The sequence below is a fragment of the Salvia splendens genome, chromosome 1 (genome assembly GCF_004379255.2).
Source record: "Salvia splendens isolate huo1 chromosome 1, SspV2, whole genome shotgun sequence".
NCBI lineage: Eukaryota > Viridiplantae > Streptophyta > Magnoliopsida > Lamiales > Lamiaceae > Salvia > Salvia splendens.
Window position 1 is genome coordinate 11,371,347 of NC_056032.1, and position 19,789 is coordinate 11,391,135.

At 41.3% G+C, this 19,789-nt stretch overlaps 1 protein-coding gene across 1 annotated transcript; it reads left to right on the forward strand.

Moving 5' to 3' along the window:
• The first annotated feature begins 593 nt into the window (after positions 1-593).
• On the forward strand, positions 594-4,271 carry LOC121742219 (ras-related protein Rab7-like). Its single transcript, XM_042135304.1, has 7 exons — positions 594-755; positions 1,269-1,295; positions 1,417-1,516; positions 1,954-2,100; positions 2,622-2,702; positions 3,548-3,693; positions 3,976-4,271. Exons 1-7 carry the CDS (start codon positions 703-705, stop codon positions 4,040-4,042), a joined length of 621 nt encoding a protein of 206 aa, XP_041991238.1. The 5' UTR covers positions 594-702; the 3' UTR covers positions 4,043-4,271.
• Positions 4,272-19,789: the final 15,518 nt, after the last annotated feature.

The following is a 19,789-nucleotide window of genomic DNA, read 5'->3' on the forward strand; positions in this document are numbered from 1 at the left end:
CCCACTCTTTGTCGATTTTTGCGGGATTTTTATTTCATTTTTTCATCTCTTATTATTCTCCATACCAATTATTTTCTTTTGTGTTTCTTTACTTATTTTCTTCTGTGTTTCTTTACTTATTTTCATCGTTGTTTTGTAAATTTAGATTTCTTCATCTCTCGATTCTAGATTACTCTTTCTTTAATTTTTTAAAAAAGAAAATCTATAATTATTTCCAATTTCCCACTTAATTGTGAAAATTTGCAGGTTAATAAACACATAATTTGAGAAAATTGGGGAAGATAGGGTTAGATAAACACAAAAGGAAAAATAGAAGGAAAGCGAAAAAATGAGTGGCATGTCACCTAAATTAGTCGCTAAATCTAGGCGCCTAGCAGAGCATTACTCGTGAAAAAGATATGACAAATCGTTAATTAACTAATTAATAAAGATATGTGATCTTCGTATAGATATGCACATATCACATCACATCACGTAAGCGCCTAGCAGAGCATTACTCATGGAAAAGATATGATAAATCGCTAATTAACTAATTAATAAAGATACGAGATCTTCTTATAGTGTATAGATATGCACATACCAGATCACATATCATGTAGACGCCTTTTGTCGTAGAAAAGTTAGATCTGGTCAATTTCAGTAGACGCCTTTTTGTCGTAGAAAAGTTAGATCTGGTCAATTTCACAGCGCGAACCTGAAACTATGCCGTCTCGTCGAAGAGCTCTCCTCAAGGTCATCATCCTCGGCGATAGCGGGTATGTTTTTTTTTTACTAAACTCGATTATTTATGTGTGAATTGTTGTTGTGTGTATGGTTGGTGTTAGAGATATCTCGCCGTTTCATATTTGGTTGGTTTATCTAATACTTCTGCAGGCGAAATTGATGAAATATGGTGTTTGATTGATTCAATTCGGATTGATCCGGATTCAAACGCATGAGTTTGGATCTTTAACTCTGTAGAGATAAACGGAGAAGTGAAATTGATGAGAATTGTAATTTGTTGCATGTTTTTCCTGTTAAAACTATACAAAGTCTGGCACTTTATTCAGATGCAATCAATAAGAGAGAGATGAAATAATTTGCAATTAAACAAACCAGCGTAGGTTATAATCATACCTGATACCTGTATATGTCTGAGTGTGCTTACACATTTGACCAAGGAAACACAAATTTCAAGTTCCTTATACATGTCCATAACATATACTGCTAGTAAATAGTTTTGCTCCACTCTTATGTTTGTTAATGTATTTGGTCTTTGTTTTTTTCAGGGTGGGCAAGACCTCATTGATGAATCAGTATCCTCAATCCTGCTAATTTATTTTATAATTGCTGATGCAAAATGTAATTCACTGCTTCTGTTACGAATACCTTGTTCAGGTTATTTACGTGATGTGTTTCTTAACCCGTTAATTAAAGATATGTAAACAAGAAGTTTAGCAACCAATACAAGGCGACAATTGGGGCAGATTTCTTGACAAAGGAAGTGCAGTTTGAGGATCGGCTCTTCACTTTACAGGTAAGCATGGGAGCTGCTTGTTTCATCATTCTACAATTATAGCATGTGATTGAACTCTCCTGAACAAGGAAACACAAATGTCAAATTCCTTATACATACATGTCCATAACACATATAGTTTTGCTCCACTCTTATATAGTTGGTTCAGACTCGGTCTGATAAACACTTCTCTAAAATGAATAAGCCTCAGATTCATGTAAATAATTAATAAGTAAGAGAGCATATTTCTTCATAATTAAATTTCGTTGCCTTTAAATTTGGATTGTGAAAAAACAACCATAACTTGATAAAGCCACTTGAGAATCATGGCATAGTTTGGACATTGGATATGTATCAAATTACATACTTATATTTGTAAATTGTTTGTTTTGATACTATCTTTGGTCTTCCTCATTATCATCCCTCTTATGCACTATGCTTGGCCTTCGTGTAATTAGATATGGGATACAGCTGGACAAGAAAGATTTCAAAGTCTCGGGGTTGCTTTCTACCGTGGTGCTGATTGTTGTGTGCTTGTCTATGATGTGAATGTCATGAAATCATTTGACAATCTCAATAATTGGAGGGAAGAGTTCTTGATTCAGGTACTTGCACTTATTATTTTCTTCTGAGAATGAGCCCTCCTTCAGTTCACTTTTTTCGCTTCAATTCAATATAAGCTAAAGTCAACTGATAAGTTTAAATGATATATATATATATATATATATATATATATATATATTGGAGCATGAAGCATATGATGGTTTAAATTAATAAGGGTCTCCTTTTCTGCATCAAGGAAAATATAATGCTTCAAAGGGGAAATATAATGTAGATTAAATTTTGCAGGCTTTATTTCACCTATTTAATTTGTTCTTCATGTTGGGGGACCCAAGTGAGAAGGTGTTCTAAGTTACTGCAGCTTGAATATCTTCATGACATATTGCCAAATATGTTACTCAAGAATTCTTAGAATAGTTAGAGTAGTTCAGTTGTATTGAAAGCCATGAGTTTGATATTTCTAATAAAGATAAGACTTTCATACTAATGCAAATTGCATAGCTTATACCTATCCTATAAATGGAAACAATGGAAATGTACTAATGAAACTGAAGTTATTCTGCAGGCTAGTCCAACCGATCCTGAAAATTTTCCATTTGTGGTGATTGGCAACAAGACTGATGTGGAAGGTGGAAATAGTAGAGTGGTAAACTCCTCTCCTTCCACTCTCTTTGTATATATATTGAGGTTGAGAGTTTGATCCAAGCTAAGATTTTTTCACTATTATTAAATGGGCACTTGGTGTTGTAGTCTGAACTGTATTAGAGATTTTTGTGACATTGTCCTAGTATCCAAGTCATTTAAGTAGTAGGAAAAAAATCACCGTGCCAAAGGCATTCATCTTATGCGTGGTGGAATACTGTGGACCTATCACGATATCTACTATGCAGTTGGTAAGACAACATACAACCCAATATAAATCTACATTGACATCAATTCATTGCTTTCACTTTCCTTGTTTGTTTTTTCTCTCGCCCATGAAAAATCTTCAGTAGGCTGTGTTACCTATAATTATGTTTATAAGTTCTGGTCCCACCAAGAAAAGGCAAAACTTAAAATGGTCAATGTGGATAGTAAAACAAAATTGTTTGGCTGCCTTAAAGGGAAGGAAGCTCGATTGCCCCAATCTCCTTGTTGATGGATACTGCTGCTGATCGTCCCGTCCCTACCTTTCCCTTTTGTCAGCTCCCCATTCTCCCCCAAGGCCGGAGGCCCTAACCCTGCCCATCCAAGTCGGTGGATCCTCTCCCTCCCCCCCAGTGCGGTGGTCATCCCATCTTCTGTGCTGCTTGTTGTTTTTATTTTTATTTTTTTGGAAGTAAACAGTGTTCATTTGCATTCCATTCCCTGTTTACTCAGTGCTTGTACCATGATAAATACTTGAAGCCTTTTTGTTTGGGCACGGAGGTGATGTGATGTACTGTTTTCAATATATAAGCTGTGAAGTTATCTTTGATATTGACAAACATTGTTTTGCCTGCTTTGCCACAGGTATCTGAGAAAAAGGCTCGGGCTTGGTGTGCCTCTAAAGGAAATATTCCTTACTTTGAGACTTCTGCCAAGGAAGGCACCAATGTTGAAGAAGCTTTTCAGGTTATTGCAAAGAATGCCTTGACGACTGGAGAAGAGGAAGAAATGTGAGTACAAAATCCCATATTATTATCTCATCAATTTGCATTCATATGCCCACACCATCTTGATTATACTTCTTCAGTTTCTCGTAATGCTGTCATAATGTTTTACAGCTTTATAACATAGTTGTGCATTTGTATCATTCTGAAGAATAAATTCTCTTAAGAAATGACATTTGTGTTTAGATTTGAAAGGGCACATAATATCATGTTTATACATTTTGCCCTGATCTCATAATTCTTGAATGACATATTTTCTTGTTGCTAATATTCTTGATGATGGTGAAGATACCTGCCGGACACAATTGATGTTGGTAGCAGCGCCCAACAAAGGTCAACTGGATGCGAATGTTGATCGACTAATATGATTAAGAAGTTCCCAGGATGCACCAAGAAGTCATCATTCTTATGTTTTATGTGTTGCACTAAGTTCATACGTGTATACTAGTGTTTGTATTGTTGATTGAATTGTTTTCTTATTTGTTGAAATTGGTTGCTTGGGTTAACTTCAATGTGTACTGTACTGCTCTGATTTGGCTGAGCTGGATAGAAATTTTCAGTGAATTGACTGTAGTTTCTGTTAACTTAACCTTTTATCTTTATTACATTTTTTTTTATCAATTTCTCTCCTTAGACGAATAATTCGATTTTTTCCACAGGAAAAGAAAAGGGTGTTGATGGTAACGTACGTCTCTTCTGTGTATGAGGTCGTGCCATTTGCCCACCATCTCATTGTTTCATAAATATTCTACTTTCTCTGTCTCAAAAACATAAGACATTTGAGCCGATGAATAAATAATTTATTTAATCGAGCCAAGTAATTACTCCACCAGTCAGAAAATTAACTTTTGTACAGTATGCATTTAATATACTAGAGTACAACAAAAAGAATAAATAGATATTTAATTTAATATTTTCCTGCTAAAACAGTGTCATTTCATTTGATATATTTTCAACAATTCTTCATTTATATATATGTATACTATCTTTCTCTATTTTAACTACTCCCTCCGTCTCATAATAGATGTCACACTTTTTTTTTTAGAAAAAAGTTCTCTCTCACATGAATATAAAAATTATATTTTCTCTCTCCATTTAACACACAAAACAAAACCTCCTAAAATTCTGTGCCGTCCCACAAGTGTGACATCTTCTATGGAACGGAAGGAATGCTATTTATTAGGCCATCCACAATAGCGCCTAGCGCACCACTTAGCCGAGCGTCGGCGCTAGGCAGTGCGCTAGGCGATCTATTGCAACCGCCCAACCATTTCCGGAATTAAAAACCGCCTAGCGCTCGGCGGTTCCGTGGCGCTAGGCGGTGCGCTGGGCGATCCACTAGGCGCTATTGCAGCGTCCAGATCGCCTAGCGCGAATTTTTTTTTTCTGAAACACTATATATACGCGCCTTGCACGTCATTTTCATTCGCACCACTTGTTTTAACGAGTACTCTCTCTATCTAAATTTCTGTACAAGATCAACAACGGTAAATGGATCTCAACAACGAGCCTACTTCAGGGAGTAGCGGGTCTCAAGCTCAAACTCCCCCGGTCCCCGTGGGAAGTGGATGGAGTCAGATGCCACCATACTACAACATGTACCCGTGGCAGCAGATGATGCCCGGGATGCCAGCCGGGGGGAGTCCGCCGGGGGGTTTCCGGTGATGTCGGGGTGGGCACCCAGTGCCCAGATGATGCCGGGGTGGGCACCCGGGATGCAGATGATGCCCGGGGGGTACAGGCGACGCAAGGGACGCCGGGGGGGGGGGGGGGGGTACCGGCGACGCAGTGGACGACGGGGGGATCCCAGGCAACACAGGGGACGCCGGGGGGAGTACCGGCGACGTAGTGGACGACGGGGGGATCCCAGGCGACACAGGGGACGCCGGGGGACGTCTATCGCCCCAGTTTTGATTTTTCGACTGGTTCGTCGCACACATCGACCCCAACGGAGGCGCAGCCGTTGCCTCAATTTGACAATTTCTCCTTCGATGACTTGGGGTTAGATCTTCTCGGTGTTCCGGATGCTCCCGTTCAAACGGGGGGCGCAGGGCGGGGTCGTGGCGCCCCAAAGAAGAAAAACAAGGGGAAGAGGGTCGGCGAGTCCTCGCAGCCGGGTGAGGACGACAGCTCGGTACGGAGGAGGTAGACGGACGCAGAGAACTTCGCGCTGTCCAAGGCGTGGGTGAGTGTTTACGACGATCCTCTCGTTTCGAACAATCAAAGGATCGTCAACTTGTGGGGCAAGATAGCAGCAGCCTACCAGAGGATTTGCCCGGAGGGGAGGCGATGCACCGGGGAGGATTGCCGGAAGGGGTGGGACCGAATCAGGGCTGCGGTCTCCCGATTTTCGGGCTTGTACACCAACGCCCTCCACATGATGAGCAGTGGCCAAACGGAGGAAGACTGCAGAAGGATAGCGGAGAAAGCCTTCCCCCTGAAGGGGTAAGGACTTCACCTACTGGAACTGCTATCTTGTGCTGAACGACTTCGAGAAGTTCCGAGTAGGTGTCGACGCTGGCTGGCCGAAGAAGCAACGACTGAACTATACCGGTGATTTCTGCGGCAGCAGCGGTGGTTCCCACGACCTCCCCGAGACGGCCCAGGAGGTCCCGACCCCTCGTTCGTTCGCTCGCCGAACTCGCCCGGTTGGGCACAAGCGGGCTCAACGGGAGGCGAGGGGGGTCGCCGTCCAGTCGGCATCCCCCCTTAGCCAATCCACAACGGATCTCAAATTCTTCGCGCGTCAACAAACGCGCGCTCAGATGGTCAAGACGATGGCCGAATGGCGGGCTGCGGTGGACCCCGTGGAGAAGAGTTTGCTTCAAACATTGCTCCTGAGCATGCAGGAGGATTTTGAGGCGGCACGGAGGGAAGCCGCCGGGAGTAGAGGCGGCGGCTACGGAGGCGGAGGCGATGGTGGCGACGGAGGCGGAGACGATGGTGCCGACAACGACGGAGGAGACGACGACGGAGCAGAGGAGTGAATTATTGTACTTTTTTGTTAATTATTGTAATTTTTTAAAATTATTGTACTTTTTTTAAATTATTGTACTTTTTAAAATTTTAATAGTATTATTAATGTTTCTCGTATATGTCTCATAAATTAAATTCCGTATATTGTGTGATTGTTAATTATTTCATTTTTATATAATTATTATTAGTAATGTGGCTATTGATGTGGCTGGGCTATTTCTGATGTGGCTAGGCTATGGCTGGGCTATTTATGATGTGGCAGGAGGATTTTTAGTGTTGATGATGTGGCAGGAGGAGTTTGTGGCTAGGCTATGGCTGGGCTATTGCTGGGCTATTCCTATTGTGGATGGCCTTACTATCATTTTTCTAAAACTAGTGCAGAAAATGAAATGACTTAACGAAACGGCGAGAGGATATAAAGTACTACTACTATAAGTTTAATATTCATTTTAAAACAAAAAAAAAATTGTTAACCAATTTGATACCCAAATTCTCTTATACTAGTTGTGTATTCAATTTATAAAATTGAATTACAGTGTAGAGTTCAATTTTTTGGTATTGAATAGTTTAAATTATCTGAATAAATTGAAATTAAAATTGGATGAAAAACTCAGGTTCTTTGCTTCCTACACTAACTAGCGCGATTCCGATTTTTGGGTTTATAAAAGTCCACAACTGGTTAATCGATTTTCCGATCGGGTTATAACCATAGCATGCCTATTTTAATGTAATCAGTATGAAAAAATTATTCAAAACTATTTTAGTAGAGAAATATTAATTATTAATAATAATTTATACATGTCCAAATCGGCTACCTTTAATTTTTATACAATTATTTTTCTTGTCATTTTTCTTCTTGTATATTTTTTGAGAAAATTTTGCATAGAATATGGAACTATGACACATAGTGATATTAACACATACACACACTTAATTTATTAGGTTTTTTTTTGGAATCTGTTAGAAAGGAAAATATGTAAGTAAGGAAAATAGGTAAGCAAGGAAAAAAAATTAATTAGGGAATGAGTATTATGGCAAATCTTGCCAATTTTATGTAACCCTTGGCCTATTTAAAGGAGGCATACCTATTGTAATTCTCTGAACAAGTTGAATGAATAATACTCATATCTTTCAACATGGTATCAGAGCAAAGGCTCATAACAAAATCATCATAGCCTAATACCTTTCCCGACCAAGAAGGCGGTTATTTTCAACCTGCAACATGTCAGACGATGAAGAGAAACCAAATATGGAGGAGACACGATTAAAGATGAGTAAGAATGTTACTCTAGCCGTTAAACTCAACGGGATGAATTATCCCCTATGGAAACGGCTGATGAGAGTAGCCATCGTGGGAAGACGAGCAAACAGGTATATCACCGGTACACCGCAGCCGCCGGAACCTGGAATGAAGGGGTACACAGAATGGGAGGAAGCCGATATGACAGTGTTCTCATGGATAATTGACAACGTCGAAACAAAAATTGTTGTCGACTTTGCACATCACCAAACCGCGCAAGCTCTGTGGGAGAGCCTACAAACTACATTCGAAAGTACTGCAGATCCATATCTATTGTACGATCTAGAGGAAAAGGCAGGCCGAATCGTGCAAGGGGAACATGGGCTAGAAACATATTGGCGACATCTCCACGGAATCTGGGTCGAAATTGACCGATAACAACATCAACCTGTGGATTGCTGCGACAAGGGGATTAGCTAACTTCGAACGTATGTAGCAACAAGACGGCTGTTCAAATTCCTAACAGGCTTGAATGCAAGATATGACGGGATCCGAAGGGATATTCTCAAGGAAACCCCGTTGCCCTCAGCCGAGACCGCATACGGTCTGGTAAAATGAGAAGCTACGCGGTTGAAAATCATGCCGGCAGCAAACATCGATCTCCAGACCGGCGCAATCAACGATGGATCATCATCGGGCCAAGTCGGACACGGGTTCGCCGTCAGAAACCAGCCACCACCGCGACCAAAACAGCCACCACCACGAACCGCCGCGCAACAGCCCAATCGCCAAGGCGGTTTCAAACCCGACAAATCAAAATTTTGGTGCTCTCATTGCGGAAAACAAAGACATACTCGAGATACATGTTTCATCCTCGTTGGATTTCCGGAATGGTGGGATGAAAATCAAAAGGCTAAAGCTCGATTAGCCATCGGAGTCGAAGATGGAGGCTGGTTATTTCTGCAAGGAGCAGGGAATAGGGAGATGACTAACACCCGTGGGAGAGCAGGAGATACCGGTCCTCAACCGGGTGGAGGCGGCAGGCCCGGCGAGGCAGCCTTCGCGGAGAAGAAAGGAGACGGGTCATATGGAGGTAACAGATTGGGGTTGAGAAACCCTGATCCCCAATTTGATTTTCAGAATAAACCCCAAAGCATGAGTAATTTAATTTCTGGTCCTTATAGTTCAGAATATATGCAATATGACCAGCGAAAATTACAGTTAGGACCCCAAAAAAACTATATTCCACGTTTGACCCCAAAATTGTCTGAAAGTTCCGTCTTAAGCCCAAATCGTTTTGCACCCTTGGAAAATATACCTATTGCATGCATTGCCCAAAGTAAAATTGACCCTAAGGAGAGTGAGTGGATTTTTTATTGTGGGGCAACTGATACTATGACCTACGATCTGAAAGATTTTTGTGAATTTAATGGGGCAACTAAAAGCCAAATTCAAACTGCCGATGGAGAGTTGACCGCTGTGGGTGGGAGTGGAACCATTGAAATATCCCCAACCCTGAAGCTTACAAATTGCCTCTATGTGCCCAAATTATCTCATAAACTTATGTCTATCAGCCACGTGACGAAAGAATTAAACTGTACGTTACTAATGCATCCAAATTTCTGTGTATTACAGGATATCAGGACGAGGAGGATAATTGGGCGTGGCACTGAGCGTCAAGGTCTTTATTATGTGGATGAGATTACTCAACAAGGTGGCACCGCGATGCTTGCTCACGGATCTGCAAATCGGGAAGCTTGGTTGTGGCACCGCAGATTGGGGCATCCATCCTAGGGGTATTTAAAATTGTTTTTTCCAAAGTTTTCCCATTTTAAGGATATTACTTGCGAATCTTGTGTTTTGGCAAAAAACCACAGACAATCCTTTAGATCAAGTGATACTCGTGTTAAGACTATTTTTTCTCTAGTGCATGCCGATGTTTGGGGTCCAGCTCCTATTGTTGGTGATCATGGTTTTAAATATTTTCTCATTTTTGTGGATGACTGCACTAGATTGACTTGGGTATATTTTTTGAAGCATAAATCTGACGTTTTTGAAAAATTTACCCGTTTCTTTACAATGATCCAGACACAATTCCAAACCACGATCAAAATTCTTAGATCCGATAATGGTAAGGAATTTGTTAACAAAGACATGACTGATTTTTTTAAAGAAAAGGGGTTAGTTCATCAAACTACTTGTCCTTACACTCCTGAACAAAATGGTGTAGCTGAACGAAAGAATAGGATAATCCTAGAGGTCACGAGAGCCCTATTTTTTGACTCAAATGTTCCTAAATTTTTATGGCCCGAAGCTGTTGCCACTGCTGTCTACCTGATTAATCGTTTGCCTACAAAAATTTTGGGTATGAAAACTCCTTTGCAGACTCTCGCATCCCTAACTGATATTCCCCCACCTCTCATACTTCCGCTCAAAATCTTTGGTTGTTCCGTTTATGTGCATGTACCGAAACACGAAAGAGGAAAATTTTCTGCATGTGCAATAAAATGTGTTTTTTTGGGGTATGGGGTAAATCAGAAGGGCTATCGATGCTATCACCCGGGGTCTAGGAAGGTTATAACAACCATGAATTGTAATTTTCTAGAAAGTGAATACTTCTATCACACCCAACCTCGGGGTCAGGAGGGAGTGCTGTTCAGGGGGAGTGTGAAAAAATTGGACCCCTCAGTTTTCTGATGCCACATCCAAGTATCTCGAACGTGGAACCAACAGAACAAGCTAGTGTCACTGCCGAGTCAGTCACATCTGCTGTAGAGCCTCCTCAACTGCCTACGCCTGAATCGAGTCCTCCTCCAGTGATATCCGAGGTAATTCCTGAAACTAGCTCAGATAATATAGTTATTACTCCTGACACTTTTGGTGTAGACGAGAATGAGAATGCAGCAATTGATGGTGATACCGGCCGCTATATACTCCCCAACAGAACTACTCGTGGGGTCCCGGCTAAGAGATACAGTCCTGAGAGGATTAGTAGAAGCCGATATTCTATGGCGAATCTGGCTAAAGCAAATCTAACAGAGATGTCTAGGGCGTTTGAAGCAGCACTTTACGAAGAAGAAGAAATCCCATATACGGCCGAGGAGGCTATGAAAATTGCTCACTGGCGAGAAGCAATGCTAGTAGAAATGTGGGCTCTGATGAAGAACAATACATGGGAAGTATGTCTTAAACCTGATGGAGTTCGAACTGTGGGATGCAGATGGGTCTTCACTATCAAACGGAGGCCAGATGGGTCGATTGAAAGGTATAAGGCGAGACTTGTGGCCAAATGATACACTCAGACTTATGGAGTTGATTATGCTGAAACATTCTCACCGGTAGCAAAAATGAGTACTATTCGAGTGCTCTTCTCAATAGCAGCAGTCAGGGAATGGCCACTACATCAGTTCGACGTGACAAATGCATTCTTACATTGGGAACTGAAGAAGCCCATTTACATGGAGCCACCACCTGGATTTGTTGGAGATTTCGAAGGAGGAAAGATTTGCAAACTAAAACGGACACTATATGGGCTAAAGCAGTCACCTAGAGCTTGGTTTGGGAGATTCTCTGAGGCAATGAAGAAGTATGGGTATGAACAAAGCAACTCTGATCATACATTATTCTTGAAGAAAAGAGAAGGAAAGATTACATGCCTCATCATCTATGTAGATGACATGATTCTCACGGGAGATGATGAAGAGGAAATAAGCAAGCTAAGGAAGAATTTGTTTGCAGAGTTTGAAATGAAGGACTTGGGATTACTAAAGTACTTTCTGGGTATAGAAGTGCTAAGGTCAAAGAAGGGGATCTTCATCAGTCAGAGGAAATATGTACTTGACTTGTTAACCGAGACAGGACTACTGGACTGTAAGCCAGCAGATACTCCTATGGTTCAAAATCATGGTCTGCGGATAGTTGAAGGAGCTGAAGCCACTCACCGCACGAGATATCAACGTTTAGTTGGGAAATTGATATACCTATCCCACACTAGACCCGGCATAGCTTATGCAGTTGGAGTAGTTAGTCAGTTTATGCATGCACCTCAAGTAGCTCATTGGGAAGCAACACTGAGGATTGTTCGATATCTGAAAGGGACAGCGAACCATGTGATTCTATTCGAGAATCATGGACATTTAGAGATTCATGGATTCACGGATGCTGATTGGGCAGGGAACCCAAATGACATAAAATCAACTGCTGGATATTTTACCTTTGTGGGAGGAAATCTTGTCACGTGGAGAAGCAAAAAACAGAAAGTGGTAGCCTTGTCAAGTGCAGAAGCTGAATTTCGAGGGATTAAGAGTGGGTTGACTGAGATTCTGTGGCTGAGGAAATTGATGACTGAGTTGAACTTAAACTCACAGAAGTCATGTAAGTTGTTCTGTGATAATAAGGCGGCAATCAGTATATCTGAAAATCCAGTTCAGCATGATCGGACAAAACATGTCGAGGTGGATCGACATTTCATCAAGGACAATATAGAGGCCAAGACGGTAGAACTTCCTTTTGTGAGATCTGAAGATCAGTTGGCGGATATACTCACGAAAGCTGTCGATGCAAGAAGCTTCCATGAGGTATTGGGCAAGTTAAGTATCGGTAATCCCATTACTTAACTTGAGGGGGAGTGTTAGAAAGGAAAATATGTAAGTAAGGAAAATAGGTAAGCAAGGAAAAAAAATTAATTAGGGAATGAGTATTATGGCAAATCTAGCCAATTTTATGTAACCCTTGGCCTATTTAAAGGAGGCATACCTATTATAATTCCCTGAACAAGTTGAATGAATAATACTCATATCTTTCAACAGAATCCTATAATTCTCATTCTTCAAAATTGAAAAGCTTATTTTAACAACATCATGATTAAAGTTTTCGTTCAATGAAATTGAGGTCAAAGATCTTAAATTATCACATACTACTTCTTTAAGTTTGATAATTAAATGGGCCTAAAAGAATATTTACTACTCTACACAAATGTGTTATCTCGGCTAAATACCAAATAACGTCCCATTAACATAAACATAACAAAAGGATTCGGCCCACTCAACGTGAAAGTACACACATTCACATTCAATCCATCTCCCCCCAAAAAAAATTGTCTGTCTCCATCGACCCAATCTCCCGCTTCTTCCCCTCATCGGAAATCATCAACTCCGACTCACCGACCGCAAAAACATCCGCCACCACCTGAATTCACCCCTATCGAGCCATCACCCAAATCCTCACCCGCCGCCGGATCTCCTTCATCGCCGGTGATGCACGACTCAATTTTGATGGAGCTATGCAGGGAAAATCGGGTTTATGGGGCACTTTGCCACTAAAATAATAAAAATGTACCCATTTTGTTATCTATTCCATATAGGGGAAAAACGCCAATGAAACTGGCGTTTCTATAAGTAAAAACGCCAATGGTACTGGCGTGTCTACAGGTAAAGACGCCAACAACGTTGGCGTTTTACACTTCCGGCGTATTTTACTCGTATTTTCTCCAAATACAGTTAACTTAAAACACGCCAATTAGGTTAGCATTTTACGTGTTAACACGCCAACTTTGTTGGCGTGTTTAAAGTTATAGACGCCTTTTAAGTTGGCGTGTATACGTAAAAAATGCCTTTTAAGTTGACGTGTTTATGAAAAGTAAAAACGCCGAAATGAAAGGCGTGTTTAGGAAAAGCCGCCAACAAGGTTGGCGTGTTTTACTGAAAGACGCCAATATGACTGGCGTGTTTATACAGATCTGATATACCAGCCTCTCCTCCCCCAAATCGCGAAAAACTCACGCCACACACTTTGCGATTTTATCCAAAGCAGGCTGCTCCACGCGAATTCACCCTCCTCTCCAGGATTTCGCCCTCCATTCAACTATCGGACCTATTCTTCCCCAAATTCGAATATTATTTTCGGTTAGTTTGCTTATATTTTACATTATTAGAGTAATTGTTGTATAGTAGCTAGGGTTTGTAATGAGTTGTGAATTGAGTTGAAATATTGTGTTGAATTGTTGCTTAGCATATTGGATTGTTAGAATGACCTTATTGTTGCTTAATAGTGGAGATATTAGTGTTTAGTTAGGGTATAAATATGGATTTAAAACCTAAACCCTAGTGGGGATGTTGCTTAAAATTTGGCAACTTATTTTGCTTTATATGGGTTTTAAAGTGTATTGCATTATTTGGGTTCAATAGTGACAAATTATTGAAATTGTTTATGTTTTGTTTAGGTATTGAAATTGTTTAGGTTTGTAGATTGTTTCATTTGAATTGTGAATGTTGTGTAGGTGAACTATGGCATCATCTTTTAGTGCTCGCAGAAGACTCTTATGTGGTCCTGAGGACCCCTCTGTATTATATTTTCAGAGACAACACGTCTCTAACAACATATGGGCTGGAGTTCCATTGGAAGACGTACGCTGCAGAAGGTACGAAGGTATCATTTGCGATATTCCCATACATCCTCGTGTCCTGGCGGTTGTAGACATGATGGGGTTTGGGGGGATGTTGAGGTGTGGTAAACCGAAAGACATTGACCACCATCTCATCACCGCATTGATTGAACGGTGGAGGCCAGAGACTCACACGTTTCACTTTTCAGTCGGTGAAGCGACTGTGACATTAGAAGACGTGGAGGTCTTGTGGGGCCTCAACACTGACGGTGATGCTCTGACAGGTTTCATCCCCACTAAGGATGTAAGCTATTGGAAGGATGTTTGTCTGGATTTTCTTGGCTTTATTCCAGATGCTGTTGATTTGAAAGAGCTCAACTGGAAGCAGACAGCCTTATCAGCTCAACTGAGGATTGAGTTGGGTGATCACCACGAACAGTACATATACGAGCAACGTGCCCGTGTGTATTGTCTGTTGTTACTTGGTGGTCTGTTGATCCCTAACGCATCCGGTAATAAAATTCCATTCTTCTACATTCAATTTTTCATGGATTTAGGACGATGTAGCAGCTATAGCTGGGGTGGTGCGACTCTTGCATGCTTGTACCACAATCTATGTGAAGCTGCACTTGCAAAGAGGACCGATGTCGGGGGAGCTCTTACATTGTTACAGTTGTGAGCTTGGGAGAGAATCCCAATTATTAGACCGAAGATGCTAAATCCCGTGCCTGTAGACTACCTACCATGTGCAATCGCGTAAGTTGTTCACTAATTAATTTTTAAAGCATTTTTTTTAATTTCTGCATTATTCGGTCATAATTTATTTTTTGTAGATGGACTGGCCCGGCCTCTTATGTAAAAGCACCCGGGCATTGCATTGAAACTTTCAGAGATCAGTTCTCTAGAATGCACGCCAACCAAGTAATTTACGTAACCTAAATTGGTGTTTGTATGATGTTTTGGTTGAACTTGTTTTGACTAAATTTATTTCTTATGTAGTTTATTTGGAGGCCATATGTCCATCAAAGCCTGCCGGATGCTTGTGTTGCCGGTCGTCCTATATGGACGTCGAGCACAACCCTTATTTGCTGGAATCTGGTTGAGCCACACGTGCCAGAGCGAGTGTTGCGACAATTTGGGATTGTCCAACCCTATATCCCGCTTGTCAACAGGTTCCACGGTGCTGATTTTTTGAAACAGGATCGACGTGGCAAAGCTGGACGGAATTGGGTTGACTGGCACGCCAATCATTTACAGGCTTGGGATAATAGGCACGACACGGTGTACGTGGATTTGGAGTACTCAATGGAGCCTATTGCACTTGATGAGTACATGGATTGGTTTCGCCGGATAACCGTGGTGTACATAACAAAACCTGGCGTGCATGCTCAGGAGGGCTTCCAGGAAACGGCAGCCTCTCACAACTACGCGGTAAATTGAAACAACTATTCATTATTTTATTTCATATGATGAAATGTATTTAACATTGAAAATTGTAGGTAGAGACGCTTCACAAAATACGCCACTATCTTAGTGAGCAAGACATGGCAGGACATCCGTCTTTGTACACAATTTCGAGGATGGTTGAAGACGGCATGCACATATCTGGGGAACCTGAGATGATGGACTGCCGTCCTTACCAGCGGTCTGAGCTGGACATTGACATGCCCTTGAGGCAAAAAGGGAAGCGGCGTGGTAAGAAGAAAGCGGGTGAAGAGTCGTCATCCACAAGGATGGTGGTGGATTCCGATGACGACTTTATGCCTCCACCTCCACCAAGCTCCGTCGTTCGAGGACGACATTCAGTTAGCCACACTGGTGGAACCGGTGAAGATATCGGTCTCAGTGATGTCCCCAATCTCCACCTCGTTCTTCTGTGCGAGACGACTTCTTTGGGGTTGATGTAGAGAACATGGTTGTGCAAGATACTCCTCCGTCTCGTCTCCCTACCTCCAGAATCGGGAAGGGAATCCGTGGTCTGTTTATGCGGAAAAGGCGAGATGAGTGAACATACAAGTATTTAGTTGAATTGATCATTATAGCATTTTAACAATTTTTGTGTTCATTTCTCCAGTTGAACATTGTTATGTTTTATTAGTAATTTGATACATCCTCTTGATATTGGTGTTTTTTCATTGATTTGAACTCTTTATATTAGTAATTTGATACATCCTCTTGATATTGGTGTTTTTTCATTGATTTAAACTCTTTATGTTAGTAATTTGATACATCATCTTTATAAAACATGATAACTTGTTTTGGATTCATAATTAAAATGAAAAAACGCCACTCTCACTGGCGTCTCTAGGATGGAGAAATTTTGGCCAATTTTTCCCACGAAGGAAGCGGACATTCTGTAAAGACTCGCCAGCGCCATTGGCGTGTTATGAAACACGCCAACAACGTTGGCGTGAAAAATGCCACTCTCACTGGCGTCTCTAAGATGGAGAAATTTTGGCCAATTTTTCCCACGAAGGAAGCGGACATTCTGTAAAGACTCGCCAGCGCCATTGGCGTGTTTCATAGCGTCTCTAAGATGGAGAAATTTTGGCCAATTTTTCCCACGAAGGAAGCGGACATTCTGTAAAGACTCGCCATCGCCATTGGCGTGTTTCATAACACGCCAACAACGTTGGCGTTTTTCTGAAAAACGCCACTCTCACTGGCGTCTCTAAGATGGAGAAATTTTGGCCAATTTTTTCCTACGGAAGAAGCGGACATTCTGTAAAGACTCGCCAGCGTCATTGGCGTGTTTTATCAAAAAATGCCAAACAAGTTGGCATTTTTAATGAAAAACGCCAATAAAGTTGGTGTGTTTTACTGAAAAAACGACAATCAAGTTGTCGTTTCATATAAAAAACCACCAGCCATAAATACAGAAGTCCAAATATTACACAATGCATAAGTCCAAACAAAAAAAATTGTTAAAACGTTACAATGTTCAACTCAATAAATAACTAGGATTATAAACAAAACAATGTTCAATTCAACTAAATAGTTGTTAAACGTTCAATTGTCTCGCCTTTTTCGCGTAAAAAAGCTACGGATACCCTTCCTGATTCTGGCGGTTGAGAGTCTAGACGGAGGAGTATCTTGCACAACGACATTCTCTAAATCATCCCCGAAAAAATCATCTCGCACAGAAGACCGAGGTGGAGAATGTGGGACATCACTGAGACCGATGTCTTCGCCTGTACCACCAGTGTGGCTGACAGAATGACGACTTTGAACTGCAGATCTTGGTGGAGGTGGAGACATAAAATCGTGATCAGCATCATCAGTGTGGCTGACAGAATGACGACCTCGAACTTCAGATCTTGGTGGAGGTGGAGGCATAAAATCGTCAGCGGCATCATCTACCAACTGAGTATCCGTCCTTGAAAGAGCATTCGGGCAGTTGCGCCTGTCGTGACCTGGTTGACGGCAATGTTTACATCGTCGTCGGGCTCGTGGCTGGTCAGCTTCACGGACATCCATCTGATTAGAAATCCTAGTAGTACGGTATCGACCGCGACTTTTAGGCATTAACTGAGCTCGTGAACATTGCAAAGTCCATTCAGGCACGACCCAATAATCTTGGTGTCTGAGTGGATTGAACACCGTAGAATATTGGTGTACCCAAACACTTGTGCGGTATACGGGATCAACAAGCGACAGCATGTTGTCGTTTCTAAACCACGCAACTGCCACTGCATGTGAACATAAAAGTCTCCACATCTGCCACTTTTGACATTTGCACTTCGACTCCAAGTACTTTATCTTCCACTTGTTATCACCCTTTCCACCAAGTCGACGTTTTGTTCGAACCACATAAATCCCTGCAATTGCGTTTGATGCTCTGACATTATGTAACTGACCTTTTACATCGTGTTTGCACACTTTCTCATGCGCCCACGGGGTAAGTGGCGTGACACACTGTGTTGCTGCAATTGACCGCTCATTGAACCATTCTATAGTCCTCCAAAATATCATGTCAATGCAAGCTTTGATTGGGAGTTGTCTTGCGCCTCTCAACACATTGTTGTAAGATTCCACAATATTAGCGGACATCTCACCCCATCTTTTGTGTTTGTCGTACGCCAAATTCCATTTTTCTAACTCCACGGCATCAAGGTACTGCAAAGCCTCGTTGTCGATGTCTCGAAGTAAACGACGTCTTTTCTTAAACTTGCGCTTTTTGGTAGCTATACCAATTTTCCAAACAAGTCTTTTAACCATGATACCTTTGTGCCTCTGCATAACATTCTTTCTAACATGTACCAAGCAAAACCTGTGATGACCTAAAGGTTCTTCTTTCCATATGAGAGAATTCATTGCATCTATGATTCCCACATGCCTATCAGATATGACACATATTTCATGCTTTTGCTACATGAAGTCTAATGAGTTCCATAAACCAATTCCAACTTTCTTTGGTTTCCTCATCAACAATGGCATATGCAACAGGCAAACATTTCTTATTAGCATCAAATCCAACGGCAATTTTACCTCGACATCGTCCACGCAGATGAGTTCCATCAATCGTTAAAACTGGTTTGCATAGTTGAAAAGCCTTCACAGCTGGTCCAAAAGCCCAGAATGCATACTTGAATACCTTGTTCATACCATTGCTTAATATGTCATCGTGCAACCATTCCACAATTGTGCCAGGATTTTGTCTTTGCATTTCATTCAAATAAGCTGGTAACACTTTGAACGACCACTCCCATCCACCGTATACAAGCTCAATCGTTGTCCTCCGAGCATACCATGCTTTCTTGTAACTAACTTTGACATGAAATCTATTTTCAATATCCGCCACAATTGCTTTTACCTTGTAGCAAGGATATTTTTCTATCTGATGTTGAACACTCAATGCTATCATACCCGACGAAAGATTAGCGTGCCCATTATAGTTACGATCCCCATGCAAGTATGAGCAGTGCTAAACACTCTAATTTGCCAGTGTTCATCATGCTTTCTCAGTGTTGCTCGGCACTCCCACAAACATTTCGGTAATGAGGTATCCTTCGGATTTCCTTGTGGCCACTTACAAACTGCATGCCATCTCTTTCCTTTACTTTCAGCAACTGTATATTGTCGGATTTTTTCCAAATTCCAATGAGTCACAGCTGCCTTCAATTCCAACTTCGTTCTAAATTTAGTATGCAAACCTACATTGCTAGGATCTTTTTCACTCCAATAATGCACACTGGGATCATCACGCTCAAAGTTTTTGGGATCAAAACTATCATATGGACCTGGTAAGGTGCGAAAATAGTTGATTCCACGCTGTGAAAACTGTGGAACTGCTCTTCCTCCAACTGCCCTTCCACCAACTGATGTTTCTCCAACTGCTGTTTCTTCAAGTGGAATGGATGGTCTTTGATACGAGTCTTATACTATTATTATTTAGTTTAGATATTATAGGGATTTAGCATATCTTTTTCTATATCTTTGTTTTCTTGTTCATTAAGTCAGTAGCATTATAAATAGGATAGTCTGTTATCTTTTTATTCATTCAA